Genomic DNA, 19,805 nt, shown 5'->3' with positions numbered 1-19,805 from the left:
AATTCCTTCTTATAGTAAATGTGCATGCAGATAAAATACCCATATACATACATTTTTTTTTTTGAAGAGTGGTACAGAGAAGCTCAAGTAGAAAATCTTAGAAATTTTCCTAAAGAAACATCATCTTTAGATCCACATTACATATGTGCTTTCTAAGATTGGCTGTTGATTTATGGAGCTTTTAACGAAATGCCCCCAGTCCCTTTTTATATATCTCTATCTACATCTGTATCATCTATATCTCTCTGTATACATCTATATCTCTATATCATCTATATCTCCAGATAGGTAGGTAGGTAAGTAAGTAGGCAGATAGACAGACAGACAGACAGTATCATGGCATTCTGGCATTGTAGGCGGAATTGTAATTTTTGTATGCATAAATATAAGCCCTCAGTCCCTTCGGCCAGGGAGGATTGTAAGCCCAATAGCTGCAAAAGTACCTTGCTGCACAGTTTTCTTGGAGCAGAGTATCAGTGCCCATGATTGCACCGAGTGTGACTGTATAGTGTATTTCAGCTCTCTAAGAAATTCATTGGATTGAAGATGGGTACAGATCAAGCATCTACTGCTCTGTATATGACTTGTTAATTTATTTTTGTTTGCTTATTGAGACAGAGTTTTACCTTGTAGCACAGGTTCTCTTGGAAGTTGTGGTCCTCTGCCTCATGCTGGGATTATAGCCATGCCACTATGTAATCCTTCCTTACATTGTCATTTAAAAGCGTTGTTTTGTTTTTATTCCCTCCCCCCAAAAAAGAAACCCATTAAAATGTAAATGTGGGGGCTGGATAGTAATGATTGCTATCATTACTCAACAGTAATGATAACATTATCATTATATAGTACTTAACAGTAATGCTATCATTACTTAACAGTACTGGCTGCTCTTCCAGAGGACCCAGGTTCAATCCCCAGCTCTTTGTAACTGTAGTTTGAGGGGAGCCAGTGTCCTCTCTGGCACCCATGTGGTGTAGAGACATAGATGCAGGCAAAACATCCATACACATAAAATAATAAAATAACATAAACTAAACCTTTAAAAAAATTAAGTGTCTAAGGGAATTATTAGGTAGTTGACATTGTTATTATTATTATTATTTTTAGCAAATTAGTAAGATTATCAGAGAACTGGGTCTGATTTTTGATGAATTTTAAATTAAAAAAACTAAATTATACATATTTATTAGTTTTGTGTGTGTGTGCCTATGTGAAAAGGCTAGAAGATGACTTGTTGGAGTCAGTTCTGTCCTTCCACCTTGTGGGTTCTGTGGACAGAGCACAGGTTGGCAGGCTTGACGGCAATGTCTTTAACTGGCTGCAACAATTCGCTAGCCCTACTTTTAAGAGTTGTAGTCTGTCTTGTTTTTATTTGCGTATGATTGGTTCCTGTTGTTTTTTGTGTGGGCACCTGGATCTTGTTTATTTTCATCCCTAAATCACTATCTGGTCTTTCCAAGCTCTCTATTTCCTTTTGCATTTACATGCTCAGCTTTTCTTCATGTGTATACTTTTGAATGGCCAGCAACCCAGTGACCCCAAAGTCACTATCTTCTATAGCAGCAGTTCTCAGCTTGTGGGTTATGGCCCTTTGGGGTTGAAGGATCCTTTCATGGATATCACCTAAATCATTGAAAAACAGAGATACTAACATTAGAATTCATAATAGTAGCAATCAAACTAATTTTATGGCTAGGGATTACCACAGCATGAGGAACTATATTAAAGGATTGCAGCATTAGGAAGGTTGAGAATCACTGGTTTATAAGATGGCTAGAGATAGTATTCTGAAACATAAGTCAGATCACACTACTCCTCTGTAGGTAAAATCTTCATTTTTATCTTCTTCCTATTTTGTTTGTTTTGACTTACCATCTCACAGTGTAGCCCAGTCTGGCCTTGAAGTTATGATCCATTACCATTGAATCCTGGGATTACAAGCGTGTGCTTCCATGCCCCATTTCTGTATTAGACCTCATGGTGATGGTTGCTGATACCTTCAGGAGGTGTCTAAATTTCTAAGCTTGAAGTCTGGTCACCATCTGACCTTGCTTCAGCTTCAGTGCTTGTCTCCCTTTACTATCTCTACTAGTAACAGGTGTGTATTTTGATCATTTTCCAGCATTCTTTTCTCTTTTTCTTAGTGTTTCTGTCCAAATTGTTTTTATGGTTGGAATGTTGTTCTCTCACTCCCACACCAGAGCACTTCTGCTTAGTTTTTGTCACCTTGCCAGAGAAACTTGCCCTGATTGAACTGTTATGTCAGGCCTCAGCTTGGAACATTTACTCCTTTTATTCTATTGTCTATGTGTCTGTCTGTTTTGTCAGTCTAAATTTCTAGACATAGAAATGGCTATAGCCAGTGTTAGACTGATGAGGGGCTTGGTGAATAATATGATATATGTGAGTGCAGAAGCATGACAGTGGTGATTAAGAGCATGCACTTTGGATGCAGACTGCTTGGGTTTAAATCTCAGTGCTGCCATTTACATTTTGAAATTTTACTTCCTCTCTTGTAAACAAAAAACAAAAAAAAAAAAATGGTCACAGGAAAGACCTTAGAGGATCTGGGTCAGGAGTACATGAATCAAAGTGCATGGAGTGGAAACAAAACCAGAAAATAACCTAGCATCTAACTGTAACCAGTAATTGTAAACTCTCCGGTTATTAGAAGTAGACTTAAGGTGGCAAGCTAGTGTTGTGTGGCACTTTGTCAGTTGTTAAGGCTGACAATGATAGACAATCTTTGACTTGAGATTTCCTGATCCTTCTCTGTAAGAGTCTGGGACATTCCTTCTTGTTCAGAATGAACTTTGGAGTCATAAAGATGATCACAAGTGATTCGCCAAGGAAAGAAAGAGAGGGAAACCATTCTTGCATATTTATGTTCTAAGATGTACTAAAAAATGTAAAAGCTTTTAAAATGGTGACGAAGGGGTTTCAAGTAGTTTAAAATTTTTATTACAGTTATAAAATCTGTATGTCAAGAGTCTGGTGTCGAAAGCCTCAGAAATTTATTAATAGGTCCCACCATCCTTGTAAATGAGCCTTTTTGGTTGTGTATGGGCTTTGTATTATTAGGGTCCTTTCATTTTGAAAGGGTTATATGTAGTGTGGTAAAGATTCCTCTGACCATTATAATTTCTAACTAACTTTAGTCAGTTTCAGATTTTAAATGTGACATAGTAGGAAGTCCAGACTGTGAGCATGGAGCAGGGGTTGATGAGTAGAAATGAAAAGAAATTTATAAAATTATTGACATTATTTCTTTTTTGTGTGTATTTGGTACATAGGGTTGTCTTTGAAGAAAATTATATTTATCAAGGATTATTTATTACCTATCAACCTTGAAAAATGTATGATGTAATGTTTCACATTGTTTTTATCCATAAAATCTTCTTACACAACCCACTTACCTGGTAAATACTGACTTTAAAAAAGGTTGTGGTTTACAAGTCACCTCTTTTGTATGTCTAGTTATACCAGAGAGTACTTTTTTTTACCATGACCATATTTCTTTTATTAAAAAATTATCTTATGTGCATGGATATTTTACCCATGTTTATATCTGTGTATTATATGCCTGGTGTCCACAGAGGCCGTAAAAACGTGTTGGGCTTCCTGAAACTGGAGTTACAGAGGTTGTGAGCTACTGTGTGGGTTCTGGGAATTGGACAGGGGTCCTCTGGAAGAGCAGCCAATGCTCTTAATTCTTAAGACATTTTTTCTAGCCCCTGCTTTGTCCATAGTTTTAGCCAAAAATCCAAGACACTTAACACTTGCCTGTGTATTGTCTTCCTCCAGGTAGGAAGCTGGGATGTTTGCCTGTTTTATGTTCATGGCTCTTGGACTTGGTCTTGGACGTGGTAGTGCATGGGTGCTAAGATGCAAGATTTTTATATATAATATTAAAAAACTTAACAGTGTTCACATTGTGCTCTGTGAGTTCAGAATTTGAACAACATAGGACAAATGAAAAAGCATAATTATCTCCATTTGTAACACAAAGGAAATAAAGCATATGATGAGTCTGGAGTCAGGTGATTGAGAACTAAGTCTTCCAACACTCTTCTTCAGTTTCTCAAGTAAGCTAGGTGAAATAGGCCTTTTTTTTTTTTTTTTTTTGTCTTCCAGACAAGCTGTGATCTCTCTTTCTGTCTGTCTGTCTCTCAACTCTTTCAAGCTCTGGTGCACTACAACATCTTACATGGGACTTCTGAGCATGAAAGTGAACACAGTAATTACAAAGGTATAATGGGGGAGTAAGGTTGCTCCTCCCTGAGACCTGTCAGCACAAATCTTCATCCCACAGCTGCAGCTGGAATGTAGGATAGGTGACAGGCTTTAGCTTCACTGAGCATAGTAGCTGCTCCTGAAAGCTGTAGCTATGTGCTTGAAACTAATCAAAGCATGAGATGCACAGTCTCTTCTGTTCCTCCACCAGTTCATGTGAAGCTAATTTTATTCATGTTCAAGCTCAAATTCATCTACAAGAGGATAACATCTGCATGAGATTTTACTGAACATAGGTAGAACTTTTGGTATAAGACCTGACTCTCAGTTTCTTTTTAATTGCCACTTAAAAATCCCCTCAAGAAAATGGATGACCACTGACATGTGGAATAAAAAAAGCCAAAGTCTAGATGGGCAGGATTCATAGTCACATGATATTTATTAATTTAGTCACAAAGAAATTTAGTCTTTGAAATTATGTATATAATCCATATTCTTAAATGTATCTCACTAATACATTTATACTGGCTTGAGTAGTCTTCTCCATTTCTTTCGTTATTTTGATGCCATGAATAAATTTTAATTTTTAAAGCTTGATTTTCTGGTAAATGCAAGTCTTTGGCTTGCCATCTAGTTTCACGGATTCTTACAGGAACTCAGGAGCTAGGAAGAACTCATGAAGAAGAGTATCAGTGCCTAGAACCTAGATGGGCTGAGAATGGAGTTGAGCTGGAGAGTCATGTGCAGGTGCTCCACACTCTCCATTGAGTTACAGTGCATGAGCATGAGGCTTAAGGAGTAAGCAGAAATTCACCAGGCAAGACTGGGAAATGGATAGAAAAAGTGGCAAAAGCAGCAGCGGGAGCAAAGGCTACTAAGCAAGAAACACCAGGACAGGAGCTTAAAGGAAGCTTCTTGCTTGGTGAGAAGAGAGGGGATGGTGAGTAAAAATGGATGGGTTGGCAGAGGTCACTGCATAGGGAACCCTTAAGCCTTCCTCACACTGTCACTTTCTGAGAAGCCATTTATGACCCTTATGTCTAAATTCAAGTCTCTGCTATTTTGTCTAGAGCTTTCTTTTCTCTCATAGTTCCTGTGAAGTTTGAATGAACCATCAATGCATTTATTTCATTAGCCTCTGTCTCTCCAGCTAGATTTCATTCCATGTGAAAAAGGGCCACACCTAACTGGTGTCTGTCTCATCCCTGGCTTCTAGCACATTGTTTGCTACTGAAGTGCCTGCTTAGTAGCATGCTTAAATGACACACTTAGGGAAACATTGCTCTCTTTTTCTAAGACAGTCTTAAAGTAGACTTGATTTTAGGAACTGCCATGTTTCCAAACACTTGGAAAGGTTTTAGGGACCCAAAGACGTTTCTTTTCAAGTTATTTTGAAATCCAAAAGCTATGGTGAATGTTTGAGTTTTAGTCAAACAAATGGATCATCTGCCCCCAGAAAGGATCAGTGGTATTCTAAGAGCCTTTCTTGTTCTGATGGAGTGGGGGTCTGATGGAGTCTGAGCTGTATAAGAACATAATGGCTAGCCTGGATCTTTGACATGTTGAACTGGAAGTATGTGTGAAGTGTAGGGCAGAATGGTGATTAGGCTTTGCAATAGGGACCTAGAACTGGGGAGGCCGCCCAAAACAGAGGACTCAGTTGACTCATTTACCTAGTAAGTATAGTAGACAAGTATAGGTAGAAGAGGCTGCAGAAAGGGAAGGAAGGGAAAGTCCTGAGAAACAGAGTTAATGGAAAGGGTTTAGAGAGGGGGCCAGGAAGAAGGCCATCCACTTTCTTTATCTAACAGAATGTTGGACGAGTAACAGAATGGGAGTGAGTACTGAGTGGAACATCAGGAAAACCTTCCCGTCCTCTAATGCTGCTTTCAGAAATAATTACAAACAAAATGAATCTCATATGGAAAGATGGTGACAAATTTAGAGACCATGGAATTGTTTTCTCCTTAGAAAACTCATAGACTTCACCTGGGGATTGTCAACGAAAGGAAGAAATGCTTCTGTGATAAGTTGAAGCCACAAGACAGTTGTGAATGCTGGGTTTTGGAACAGACTCTTACAATCTTGCTGTATATTTTAAGAAGTTTTCTGTTAAAATTACATGTAGTAGACATTTGGCCATTTAGCAACAATCACATGTGAGTGCCAGTTTACCACAGAACTAGTACAGTTAGCTTACCCTTTTAACTCCTAGGAAAGTGGCTCTCAACCTTCCTAATGCTATGATCCTTTAATACAGTTCTTTATGTTGTGGTGATCCCCACAATAAAATTATTTAATTGCTATTTCATAATTTTGCTACTGTTATGAATTGTAATATGAATATCTGAGATGCAGGATATCTGATATGTGAACCCTGTGAAAGGGTCATTTGATCCCCAAAGGGGTCATGACCCACAGAGTGAGAACTGCTTTCCTAGGATTTTCTAGAGTTTAGGATACTGCTGTGTAATATTAGTGATTTCTTTCTTCCTCCTCCTCCTCTTTGAAGCTGTGTGACTGGCATTTTGCTCAGGTTTACTCACAGTAGTCAGCTGGTCAGATTCTGACTAGAAAACTGCGACTAGTATTTCTAGTAGGTTTGTGTGTGTGTATGTGTGTCTGACTATGTATGTCTCTTTGTGTTTGTGTGTGTGTTGTTTTGAGAGAGTGTCTCACTGTGTAGCTCAGGTTTTGTTAAGTTCATGATCCTTCTACCTCAGCCTCCTGAGTACTAGGATTATAAGTATGTGCTACCATGCCTGACTGTGGGGATATGTTGTTGTTGCTTTTATTTTATTTTATTTTATTTTATTTTATTTTATTTTATTTTGTGGCTTTCAAATTATGATTATTATTACCTTTTGACCCCTTTTAGGGACTTCAAAAGTAGACTGTGAAAGAAAATATAACTGACTCCCAAGGCCTGAAATATTTACTGCAGGCTCTTTAGAGAAAAAAGGAATGTGTTCTTAAACATCTTTTTATGTCCTAAGTTGTCAAAGAAATGAAGCACATGACAGTGTAGCTCCAGAATAGCTTCAATACTTTAGGGCTTCTCTTTGAAATAGAGACTTGAGCTGCTGACTCCAGAGAACACACGGTGATAAGTGAAACAGTTGACTGAAAGCCTTGTGTGACTTGACAGTACATAGAGAAGGAAAGGACTTACAAACAGTGTGATATCACAGAAGAGTCCTAGAAAATGTTCAAGCCTATGCTAGTCCAGTTGCTGTGCTTGGTTTGTCTCAGACAGCTACAGGTAATTGTTAGTTCCTCTATGTTGAAACTAGAGTAAAAGAAAACATATATATATATATATATATATATATGAGGTTGAATTATTTTCCTTTGTTTTATTTAAAAGATTAAAATGTTGAATGTTAGATTTTAGGAAACCTCTTGTGTAATTTTCTGGTTATGCTAGTGTTTCATATCACCTGTCTTCTGTCTCTGTAACAGGATGCCATTAGTCTATTCTGACTGTAAGTCTCTCAATCCTGACTCCTTCTGTCCTCCTTTCAGTGTAAGTTGTGAGAAATATTAGTTGTGAAATAGAGATGACAGTGCAGTGGAACTCTGTCTAATCAATTCCTAAATAATACTTTTTCCAAAGCAGGTCTAATTTACAGTTTGACTTCCATTTTCTGATTGCAGTGTTTGTTGATGGTATCTAACATTCCCTAGCAGTGGATAAATAAAGGCTGCTGTTTTCTTTTCAACATTTTTAGCTATTACCCTCATGGAAGAGCTAGTAAGTGGAGGTTAGGTAAATTACTAAACCATGATTCCATGCATCAGAAGAATCTAGGAGCCTTGATTTACGTGCCTTGTTAACGGATAGGTTCAGTTCCATACTGGTAGTGTTAGAATGATTTGTATAAACCAAGCAGTACAGATTCCTTATTTTAGCACTAAGACTTACAAAGGCTTCTCTTAGCAGCCTTTAATTTTGTACTTATGTATGTGACATAGCCTGTGGCTGTGATAGCTACTGTGAATCTGCAGTTGTTTGGGGATGAAAGGAGGAGGCAGCTGGAAACTCGGTAGCTACATCTAGCTGTCTACCTAGAGAAGGCCTTGATTTCAAGTTTATCTAAACAAGCTCGACTAATCCCAACTATCTAGGGGGATCCACTGTCAAAACAAGCAGCGTGGCCCTGAGGCAAACACAGCCATACAGAAATGAAGGCTGGGGCTTCCAATACTCTGATGACTGCATACTGGAGGCTTTTTCCCCCTGAAAGAGGGTAAGAGAGGTAGAATTTGCATAATGCCTTTTCATTGGAAACTTTTGGAAAGCTGACAGACCCCCAGCTTATAGATCTGTAGCCACAATACAGAGTCTATAGGAGAATCCTTGAATGACCTAACCATATTGAAAGGAAATATAAAAGCGTCCAAGTATAGCCAAGTGAGAGAGGAAAAGAGGCCGATGCATTGTCTAACATCTGCTGCACTTCTCGTTAGTTTTGTTCTTTGCTATTCTATGTGGACTTTGGAGAAGCCTAAGACAGCCTAACATGAATCCTATAATCTTCCTTCTGAATATTTATGTAGCGTGCCAGCTTCTAAGCTGTCCTTTGCGTTTTCCTACTTCCCCCCTCATTTTCATGCTCTCAAATGAGGCCAACATTTCAAAAGCTAAATAAATGTTTGTGAATGTTTATAAAAGATTTGCATAAATTTGTCCTTGTCTGACAAAGATCACTTTTTTCTTATGCCAGTTCTGAAAAAAAAAAAAAATTTTTTTAAAGGTTTTGGTGCTTGTCTTGACAACAAAGTCCCGCATCCCAGAACAATGATTGCTGATTAAGTGGGTATGCAATTGTGGCTGAATAGGCTTTCAAGATACTGGGTAAAAAGACCCATCATCTGAAGGCTGAATTATAGAATTTAGAAAATGTTATCAGAGGTACATATTTAAATCAATTTTTATGGTACCATATCATTAGATAAGACAAAGAGTTCTTACAAGTTAAAAGTATAACCACCTATGGTTTAAGAAATTGTCCTGTATAAATTTTAATAATTAGAATGTTTCATTAACTCAGAATATCACCTCTCCTATGTTTGAACATGTTTAAAAATAGTCTTTAGACCTTTAGGTATTTTTTGGAGCCTGTAAGTCTCCCAGCAGTATATGTGAATATGGTTTCTGGGGTAGTGATCAGAGGGAGTTTAGTAGGTAGTCTTTTATGACATCTGAATGCTCAATCATACCTTGAGAAAAATACAAATTCTATGAAATATGTGTCAGCGCTTAATTATAGGAATCCACACACACACAACACCCAGACACTTATGCCACCAGTGTGTTTTCTGAACTCATTTATCTTTTAAAATTAGAATGGATTTTGAGGGGTGGCAGGGGAAGTTGTGGGGAGAGGCGCTAATTTAGTTTCAAGATATTGGAAGATTGGCAGCAGAGAGAGGTAACAGCCAGCTCTGTTCATCTTTTGGTTGTGTTGGTTTAGAGGTTTAAGTTGTCATTAAGGCACAAACTAGAGCCACTTCTCTGACACAGTTTTTATCACATCTGCTAGGCTTGTGTCCCAAGAGGAGACGTGGGGAGCAGTGAATTCAGCATGGGCCCATTATCGACTGCTTTTTCGTGTGTTGTAAAAGGAGTGAGACCTCAGGGAGGCTTGGAGCCTCCTCCCGTGTAATGTCCAAGTCAGATTTGAAGGACTGGTGGCAGGAAAGCTTTGGCCTTGGGGTGTGAATTCTAAGAAATAGAGGCACAATTAAGTTTAAAAAATTCAAGGACTTTGAGCTTGATAATGAAAGATTTTTTTTTCCTAGACTAATGTGAGCAGAAAAGATGCCCATCTGTGCACATTTTTGTGTGCATTTAAAATATTTAAAAGCTGACAGCTTTTAATATGCTTACAAAATAGTATTTTTTATCAGTGCTCTTTTTTCCTTTTCTTCTTTTTTTCCATCCCTTCCCTTCCCTTCCCTTCCCTTCCCTTCCCTTCCCTTCCCTCCCCTCCCCTCCCCTCCCCTCCCCTCCCCTCCCCTCCCCTCCCCTCCCCTCCCCTCCCCTCCCCTCCCCTCCCCTCCCCTCCCCTCCCCTCCCCTCCCCTCCCCTCCCCTCCCTCAGATAACGGGTATATAAATGATTAAGGAAATGATCAAACTAAAAACAATTTAGAGGAGTAATATGAAGTCTAAGGAACTGTACTACTGGATGTCACCAAATATTAATTGTATGAAATGGTAACCAAATAATTTGTTAACTTGTGAATTATTTGAAACCAAACTTGAGAATTGTATTGTCATTTAAGATGGCCTCTCTAGTTTTTTAACCCTTTGCTATGAAGTTTAAAGTTAATCAGTTGAGACAAAAGAACAATTTGTCTGTAGGGAATTATTTTGTGAAAAGAAAGAACACACAAAAAAGGATAAACTAAATTTGTTAAAATTTGAAACCAAATTCTGAATTTTTATTTTGGACTTGAGAAGTCATAGATATTGCTGTGTAAAAGTAGGTCTTTGGTTATTGGAACTTTCATTTATTGTATTTGAAAGTCTTTGATAATGTAAATAAAAAGTTAATATATGCTGGGAATGTTGGGAAGATCATTCTGTGGTAGAGTGCTTACCTGGAATGCCCAAAGCCCTGAGTTTGGTCCCAGCATGACTTAAAAAGATTATATGGAAGAAATTGATATGATACCCTTACAGAGTATGATGAATTTACTTGATTATAATGTTACCTTTGAATTACCACGTTAATTCTAAATGTTAGGTATAATTCAAAGTCTATAATTATATGCATAACTAAAAATTAAAATTATAAAAAATAAGCTGGGAGTAAATATTGAATATTCTTAAAAGAGAAAATTGGCAGACAGTGCATTTGAGCAGAAATGTTCATTGTTGAAAGGCCATTCTGTAAAACCCTTTTTCAAAGCCTCTTTGTCTTACTGGGAGGGAGAGAGAGAGGGGAAAATTTTTTTTTAACCATGATATGGATCTTGAATTTAATTTGATGCTTATATTGGAAAAATAAAATTTTATTTACTGATTTCACATTTAGAAAACTTCAGATTAACATCCTTGAACTTGATGCTAATTAAGCTTCCAGGAGACTCTGCTTTACCATTCTTAATCATAAACATTAGAAACTTTTGTCAGCTTTTCCTTGGAGTCTCTGCCTTTAACTTGAAATGGCTTAAAGGACAAATTTTGTTAGCTTTTTGTATGTTTGGATTAGATTGTATGTGTTCTGTAACTTTTAGCTCAAGTTTTAAGATTATCAATCAAAGGCTTTTCTTTCCCATCAGTGGCACTGCTCTCACTTGCAGGAGTTGGAGGGTCAGCTTTCCCTCATGCTACAAAACAAAACAAAAACCCAAACAATTTAAACACAGTATGTTAGGAATTTGAGCTTCTCTTTTCCTCACATACCTACAGTTTTGAAATAAACAAATTAGATATTATAAAAAACAACAACAACAACCCAGGAAATGTTTTCCCACTGGTTGCCCTCCTTTCGTTCATCCCCCATCCCCCTTCTTCCACTGGCTGCCTGCCTCTTCATAACCCCTCTCCCCCAAAGTAAATTATTAGCTGATCTGTCAGCTTTTAGAATGCACTTAAAAGGCTAATGGTAGTTTTACATATTTTAAAATACACCCATTTATTCACAGTATTTCTTAGATGTTTTCTTGCACACCTTTTCCTCCAGCCTTCACTTATAGAAGGTGTGCCCCATCTCCCAGCATTCTGTACTTTTAGGAGACACTCGAATATCAGCTGCCACTTTCATCCTTCAGGGGGCACTTATTTGTGGGATGTGTCTGACTGCTGTTTTTGTCCTTGCCAAATAAAAGTTACTTTTGTTTATAAGTTTCACTGAATAATTGAAAATGAACCACTTGACTTAGGAAGGATGTCTGTTACAGGATTGCCTGCACCCAACCCTTCTTTATAGCCCAGATTTAGAGTGACATGGTCAAACCTTCTCATGATTCCAGATAAGTTCACTGAATTTAGTCTTCAGAGTTTTACTGATTCTATAATGGTTATTGAAAATATAAAACTTGGCTTAGTTTTTAAGAGAATGCGTCAGTGTTGGAACATACCCTCTTTCTCTACAGTGTGAAAATTCCCTTGATGGGCTTTCTGACCAGAGGTGAGACATCTTATTAGGTAAGATAAACTCAGAGTAGACCAATATTAGCCCTAGTTCATTTCTGACTTTGTTTGTTTCATCCTGCCTTGGCTGTGTTGGCTTGGTCTCCTGGTGGACAGTTTTGTGGATATTACTTTCCTGCTCCCATACAGCTGGCTATTTAATATATGCAAAACTGAAAGGGTTTTGTGACTGCCCCCCTCCTGTTTCTTCCCATATGAAATATCATACATTCTGTTAGAAAGAAAAACATTTTGGAAATTGGCTGTTTCATAAATTGTCTGGTGACACAAAGGGGTTGGGTACTGTATTCTTGTCTCATTTATTTTGAAAACTTTGCTACCAAACTCACCTTAATCAATGAGCTCAGTGTTGTCTCCAATAAGTTATGTGTTGGATATATTGATTGGGAGGGATTTTAGAAAACCCATCTGGGGTTTATAATGTCAGCAGTGTTTTGATTATGAAAAGAGTTGGAACCTGGGGACATGGAACCAGGTGGCAAATGTCCTAAAGCCATTGGTGACATGGTGGACTGGTTCCCTCCTGGGATCTAGTTCATGCCCTGCACTTTAACTATGGTGACTGGCTACTATAGATTCACTTTTTTTCCTTTCCATTTTTTTCTCATTAAAATGCTAAAAAATCAAACTGTACATAAAAAGATTTGTGAAAATATAAACTTGGGAATTGATCTGGAAAACTGGAACACAGTCCTCCCCACCCCCACCTTTGCAATGAGGTCGTTTACATTTCATCAGCTGCCCTGCATTTCTGAGATCCCCTTTATGCTACAGGAGTGCAGGCTGAGCTGAGGCTGGCTGGCTGAAAGAGCTTGGGTGGGGGAAAGAACAGTGAAACTGACATCTATAAACCAAGTTCCCTAGCCAGACATAGTTCTCAAGAGAAAACCCCTTGGTCAATGATTGGTTCCCCTGTAAAATTAGTGTTGAAAGATTCTGGGATACTCTGCAATAACTAGAAGGCTCAAAAAATATTCAAATCAGGGTTTTACTCCCCTTCCCTTAGAGAGTGATCTTTCCATATTTGAATAATTGTGTTTTTCTTTGGACAAAGAGGATAAGGAAATTGAATATTTATATATGATGAAAACATCAGTATGCAGAAAATTGGTTTATTTTGGCAATTTTTATTTACAAAGAACATTGCTTGTTTCTTCCCTTGTCCCCCCATCCCCAAACTCACAAGTAGGTATTTTAGTTCTGACTGAGATCATGTGATTATGCCTGTTTACCAGATAGATGCTCATTTTCCCCCTCTGACAGCACACCATCATCTTGTTTGGTTTAAATTGAAATATCAAACTCTTGTGGCACCACAAACATGAAGAAACATACGGTAATATGCAAACACATGCCTGCATCCCCTATTTCTATATCCCCTATTCCCTCATCTCCCCTACCCTACTACTTTGTTGGGTAGAAAGGAAAGTTTGGGGAGGGTGAGTTATACTCAGCCTATATTGGTTATTTTCATATTCTAATGTTATTTGACTGACAAGTCCATGGTTGGTCATTACTCTTGACATTAGAAAGTGGTAAGTAGTTTCTATATTATAGTGAGTAATAAGTTCGGCACATTTGATTCCTTTGACTCTGCTTTAGAGCACAATGCTTTTTCGTAGCTATGGGGGTCCTTTCTTTCAAAAAAATCTTTTGAGCTCTTTTGCCAGCACAACTCCAGCATAGATAGAGAAGTGCTTTCTGTACCTGAAACTTCTGAAAAGGACAAGATAACTGTCTTTGAGCTGCTGATGTTGCCAATGAGTGAGCACATGATACTGACTTTTTAAAAATGTATAATAAGTTAAGAGATGTTTTTGGTGTTGTCATGGTGTCATGGAGTTTTGTATGTAAATATATATTTTACAGTTACATTAAAATGAGTGTTTTATATAGTCTCTTTGTATGATGCTTTATTTTAGTTACATACTACTGGTTTAAAACCACAGTAGGTAGACTTACTGATGCCACATAGAATGTCCAACTGATAGGTAAATACCTCTCAAAACATGCTGATATTCTTACCTACTTTTTCAGTCCATACTGTTTTATGGCATGCCTTAACAGTGCTGTGCTACATATACCCAATCCAAAATGATATTAAAACTAGGATATGCTCAATTGAATTGTGTTGGCAGAACACACTCTGGCAGAGCAAGTCAATGTGCTTTCTGCTTCACTGAATGGATTATTAGATTGATGTGGTTTATTTCTTGAATGATAGAACTGGTTTTAAAAATAAATGAAGCGAGAAGCATCAATTCAGTTAGCATTGATAATTCATTATTATTGGTTAAAAAAGTGCTACATTTGTAAACTGATCTTTAATTTATCACTTGGATTGGTATTTGCAACAGGCAGGTTTGTTTTAATTCGAACCAGTTTCCCAGTGAACAACAAAAAATGTGTTCTTCATTTTGTCTTGAGGTTGGGATTTTAAATAGTTAAAAAGAAAATCAAATTCATGAAAGGAATACTTTTTAAAATTTATAACACTGGTCAGTGACCTTACAATAAGCACCAACTGTGGGCCGCCCAAGCCTGTGGAAAAATTAAGTCAAGCTATAGTTAATTCTATGAAGGAAGTAGTAGTTAATTATGATTAGCTGTGTGCATTTATGTGCATATGTATATGTAAAATGTGTCTATTAGGAAAAGTTTCCCCCACTATGTTGTGTTACATGTTCCAATGCTCTTGTCTTACTATAAGAACACTGTCTTTTATAAGTAAACTTTTGAGATGTTGCTACTTTTTGTACCTTTCTCCTAACAAAACTGCATGCTTTGATGTACCTCAGGATTTGTAAAAACATTTATTCATATTGATAGTTTGCTTCAGATTTTCATAAGTTTCAAGCAGGTAAGTATGTCTAATTATGGTAATGATGTTTAACTAAAAACAGTGGTCATAGTTTTCCAAAATTACTGTATGCCAAAAATGGCAACCTCTTGATAAAACAGCTAAATAAAGTTTTAAACTCTAAAAATGAAGTTAAGAATGTTCAGGAACAGTTATCTTCAAGTTGGCTTTTTATTCTGCTGTAATTTGGCCTATTGATGGTGGGAAGCGTTGTCTAATCCTGGCCCCCTCTGTTCCTAGGTAACAAGCAAAAACAGTGCCAGCAACAGCGGCCCTGCCAGGCCAAACCCATGTGGCTCAGTGTTATTCACTCTGATCCATATGGTCAGGCTGGAGATGGTCCCTGGAGGGGTGTTAACACTCAGCAACCCAAGCACCTCCCTCCCTTCGGAGCTTCCCTGCGTGGCTCCTGCTGCTTGCCCATGTGTGGTTCTTGATTAATTTTTCATTTTTAATGAAGTTTGATCACATTTATTATTTCTCATGATTGACTGCCTCGTACTTCTCCTGTGTAATTGATAAAGCACATATTTCTTCATCTGTCTCTTCCTTCTTTAGGGTAAAGTTGCTAGATGGTGTTCTGTGATTAATGTTAGATTTATTGGTCCCATTAGATGTATAAATTATCTCTCTTTTTCTCCACAGGAAGTTCTACAGACTTTGACCAAGTTTTGTTTTCCCTTCTATGTGGACAGGTAGTGTCAGATTTTCAAACTTTATTAGTAAAAAAAAAAAAAAAAAAAAAAAAAAGTAGCAATAAACCTGCTATAGAAAATAAAAGCCATGCCATTCTTAACATTCTGTCTGTTTAACCATGATTTAAAGCACCTCTGCTCCAAGGAGAGTTGCAGTATTCTCCTTTTTTGGGAATTTTATTGACACTATCAAAAAGTTTAAAGCTTAGAGCTATGTGTTCCATAGTTTGTGAGATGTATTTTGTGTGGCATTAACTTTTTGATTTTGGTTACCAGACTTAAACCATGATTAAGAATGGTTGGTATTTAATTCAATACTGTTGAATTTATATTTAAGTATTATTATATTTGGCTTAAACTAATGATATACAACCGCCTGGCCTTATGGTTTGTTTTTCCTTGGTTTCAACTCAAAATTTAAATAGATAAGGAGCTGTCTTGTTTAGAAGCACTTTACTGCTTAGAAGATAAGTTGCTAGATGGTGTTTTACATTGGGGTTAAGTGACTGAAGGTAGTGTCTCTGGGGAATCAGCATTTTCTATAGGCATGAATACTAAAGCATACACAAGCTTCTAAACAGTCTTTAGTATTCATATCACGAGAAGTGATTCAAGGGAAAGGTAAAACTATAAGAACTCTAGGATAACTGAAATGCTATGAGGCTCATTTTGTTTTGTTGTTAACTAATCCCCTGCACTATGACAGCAATTTTTCAAAAACTTCATTTAACTTTCTTTAATTGTAATTTATTACTGTTAGTCAAATGATGAGGTGCTGATCTTTATTTTATTTTCATGAACTGTTTGTGTGGTCTTTGTGCTAGTGAAGTGTTATTTTTGTGATTATTCATTTGTCTACTTCCTTGTCTCTTTTTGGTTTTCTTGGGAAATGGAACTGAGACTCTATGTGCATTCTGTTTTTTGTTTGTTTTGTTTTTCAAATTCCACTTTTAGTGTTAGAGAGTTTGTAGAAAATAAGCAAATTATGATTAATGAATTTTAAAACATATTCCAAGAAAGCTGGGTAAAGTATAAACCTTCTTCAGGAGGTTCTATCATGTATTTTTAGCATCCACAAATAAGGCATGATCTAAAGGATATAGGTGGTTTAGCATGTATGTGGATAGTGTGCTACTGATTCTTTTCTATATATTGTAATAGCAGTATCCTGGTTCATTTGACATAAGCCTAAGAGTGGTGTCCGATGAGACTTGGTAGCCAAAGGAGTTTCCATACTAAACGCAGCTCTGGAATGCTGCCAGCCGCTTAGCATCAGTGTTCTCCCTGTTCTCACGCTTTGTGCTTAAGCCAGTCTGCCATTGTAGTGCTTAGATTCAGAGATCCTAAAACCTGGTACCAGGATATCTCAATAGTAGGTCAGTGCTCAAAACAGAATAGCCTTAATTTTAAGAAGGCCTGTGTGTATAATGAGTGTCTCTTCTCTCCTCCCTATCTTATTGCTTCTAAAAAATAGCAAGAAGTATAGGGTATTGTTGATAGATGTTTAATAAAAATTTTATATTTATATGTATGAATCAGCAGTGTATAAAATCTCTAGTCACCTAAGGAACTGAAAAGACACAGTTATACAAATTAATAAAGCTAAATGTAGCTAGATGTTTAGCAAAATTTGTAAGACATTTTGATAAGACTACTTGCTAGAATGGTGATCTGTTTCAAATAAGTATTATTTAATTGACTTTGTAAACTAATATTAGAAGACATGCCTCACCGTATGTAGTATGCACTCACATGTGTACACACAAACACATACCTCTCATTTACACTGCACGCACCACCTTGCTTGCCTGCCCATCTGCATAATTCTGTCCTAAAAGTAAAGTAGAACTCCTTCAGGGATAATTCTGAAACACACACACACACACACACACACACACACACACACACACACACACTGTCTCTCTCTCTTCCTATTTTGTCACATGTAACATTGGATACATCTTTATTGCTACTGGAAAAATATTTTCTTGTAAAAAACACATATGTGCAAATCACTCATACCACTGGTGTTTTTATTTTTTATTTTGCAACATTATTAGGCATATATTTTGACATTCAGTGTGTAATTGTTCATCTTCACATAGTATTATATTCCCTAAGGTAACTTCTACTGGAGCCCCCAAAAAGCAAAACAAAGATCTCACTTTATTTGGGAGACCATAGTTTTTCTTTTTTTGTACCTCTTAGGTAGACATAACTCAGTATAGAAAAGATTATCATAACTAGAGTCATTTGTGAGAAATATAGAGATCTTAATGTCAGAATTCTTTTTTAAATTAGTTGTTAACACTGTCAAATAGATAAACCCAGATTTTGAGGTCCGCAAGTTTACCCACATCTTTGGAACTATTTGACTTAGCAAATAGACAAGACTGGGAGATGAGATGAGCAGTGTCCTAGATGAAAGTGTTTTCTGATTTCAGGTTCTATGGTTTTCTTCCTTATGGAATAGTCATGCAACTTTCTGACATTCTAGTCTGTATCAAGAGTGGGACCTTCACAGTGGTCATCAAGTCACCCATCAGCACTGACGTTTTGCCATCTCTTGTGCTGTTTTAAGGTTGTTCTTTCTGAAACTAGGACTTATCAAAAATAATAATGCTAGTAGCTCTGCAAAGAGTCTTTCTCATGTATTATCTCATTTTATCATCCAGCTGCAAGAGAAAAGAGCAAGTAAGTGTCCTTTATTTGAGACTGTCTTGACTGTGGAGGAATTACGAGCTGCTAGGCTTATAGCCTGTCCTAGGTTTCATCTCCCACTAGATCACCTTGTAGAGAAAGACTAATTATCAAAGTAGAGAAACCGAGGGAGGGGGGAAAGGAAGGAAAATTAATTTTGAGTGCCTAGTTAATTTTAGTCAAAGTGCTACCATGACTGGTTACTTCCTCCCTTACTCTTTCAGCAGTGGTGTGAAAGTAGGAGCTTATTCAGGTATATGCAGAATATAGAAATGGTCTCAGATATGAAACTCTGTCCTCTGTGTGTTTCCCAGTATAGTTCAAGATGTTCTGTAAAGACATTTTAAACACTGTTTGAAAGAATGTCTAGGTAACAGAAGACTAACATGTTCAGAGAGAACTTGTTATGGTGGGTGAGACTTGTGTTGAGTCTGCCAGACCAGCAAGAAGTAGGTAAGTAGAAGAGTGAGCCTAACACTCCATATGCACCACAGAGCAAAGCAGAGGGGAAACCCTGAGTGAGCCTGGAGATGTTCAGCCAGAGCAGATGGAGCCTGCTGGGGAGGGAGGCTGCCGTGTACTGTGAGAGATTGGGCTCTGGCCACAGAAGGCTCTGAAAATGTGCCTACCGGGTCTGAGAGTGCAGCATTTGCTGCAGACATTCCATTTTACAGAAGAGAAGTCAAGATCCACAGAAGAGAAAGGTCTTATCTATCATCATAACCACAGTCACAATGCTGGGGAAGGAACTCATTCCCTTCCAGAGTTCTTTCTACCCACTACTGTCTTGAAGCCCTTGGTGGCAGGAGTAAAGTAAGCACTGAGTTTCTGCATTGTCTCAGGAAGGGTTCATTGTTAGTGATAAAAGCACTTTCTCAGAGTAAATGGGAGACATGCCCCATTCTAGACTCACCAGGTATACAAAACGAAGTGACACGGTTTCATGGTTTTAGATGCAGCCACAAGAGGGGCTCAGATGCTACTTGGTATGTTAGCTTGTATCTGGTATCTGGTGAGCACTGTACAGTGTTTTTTTTCTTATGCTGACACACAAGCTATTTGCAGTATTATTACGCTTGGTATTCTGCATATGGGCAACAAAGGCCTAGGTAGGTTCAGTAATGTGCTCAAGGTGTGGAATAAGGTATTTA

The 19,805-nt window shown here is 37.5% G+C and overlaps 1 protein-coding gene across 14 annotated transcripts in view; it reads left to right on the top strand.

Annotated features, from left to right (window-relative positions):
• The window catches only part of Dennd1a (DENN domain containing 1A), a 477,089-nt gene that overhangs the window by 127,220 nt on the left and 330,064 nt on the right, over positions 1 to 19,805 (top strand). For 10 of the 14 annotated variants that reach the window (XM_021633349.2, XM_060390071.1, XM_060390072.1 and 7 more), the window contains one exon: positions 15,905 to 15,954. The exons of the other annotated variants lie outside the window; for them this stretch is intronic. In XM_021633349.2, the coding sequence (XP_021489024.1) occupies positions 15,905 to 15,954 (50 nt within the window). The remainder of the gene's footprint in view (positions 1 to 15,904; positions 15,955 to 19,805) is intronic. 14 annotated transcript variants of the gene reach the window in all.

Source organism: Meriones unguiculatus, chromosome 8, assembly GCF_030254825.1.
Source record: "Meriones unguiculatus strain TT.TT164.6M chromosome 8, Bangor_MerUng_6.1, whole genome shotgun sequence".
NCBI classification, from domain to species: Eukaryota; Metazoa; Chordata; class Mammalia; order Rodentia; family Muridae; genus Meriones; species Meriones unguiculatus.
This window is presented reverse-complemented; position numbering and strand designations above follow the sequence as displayed.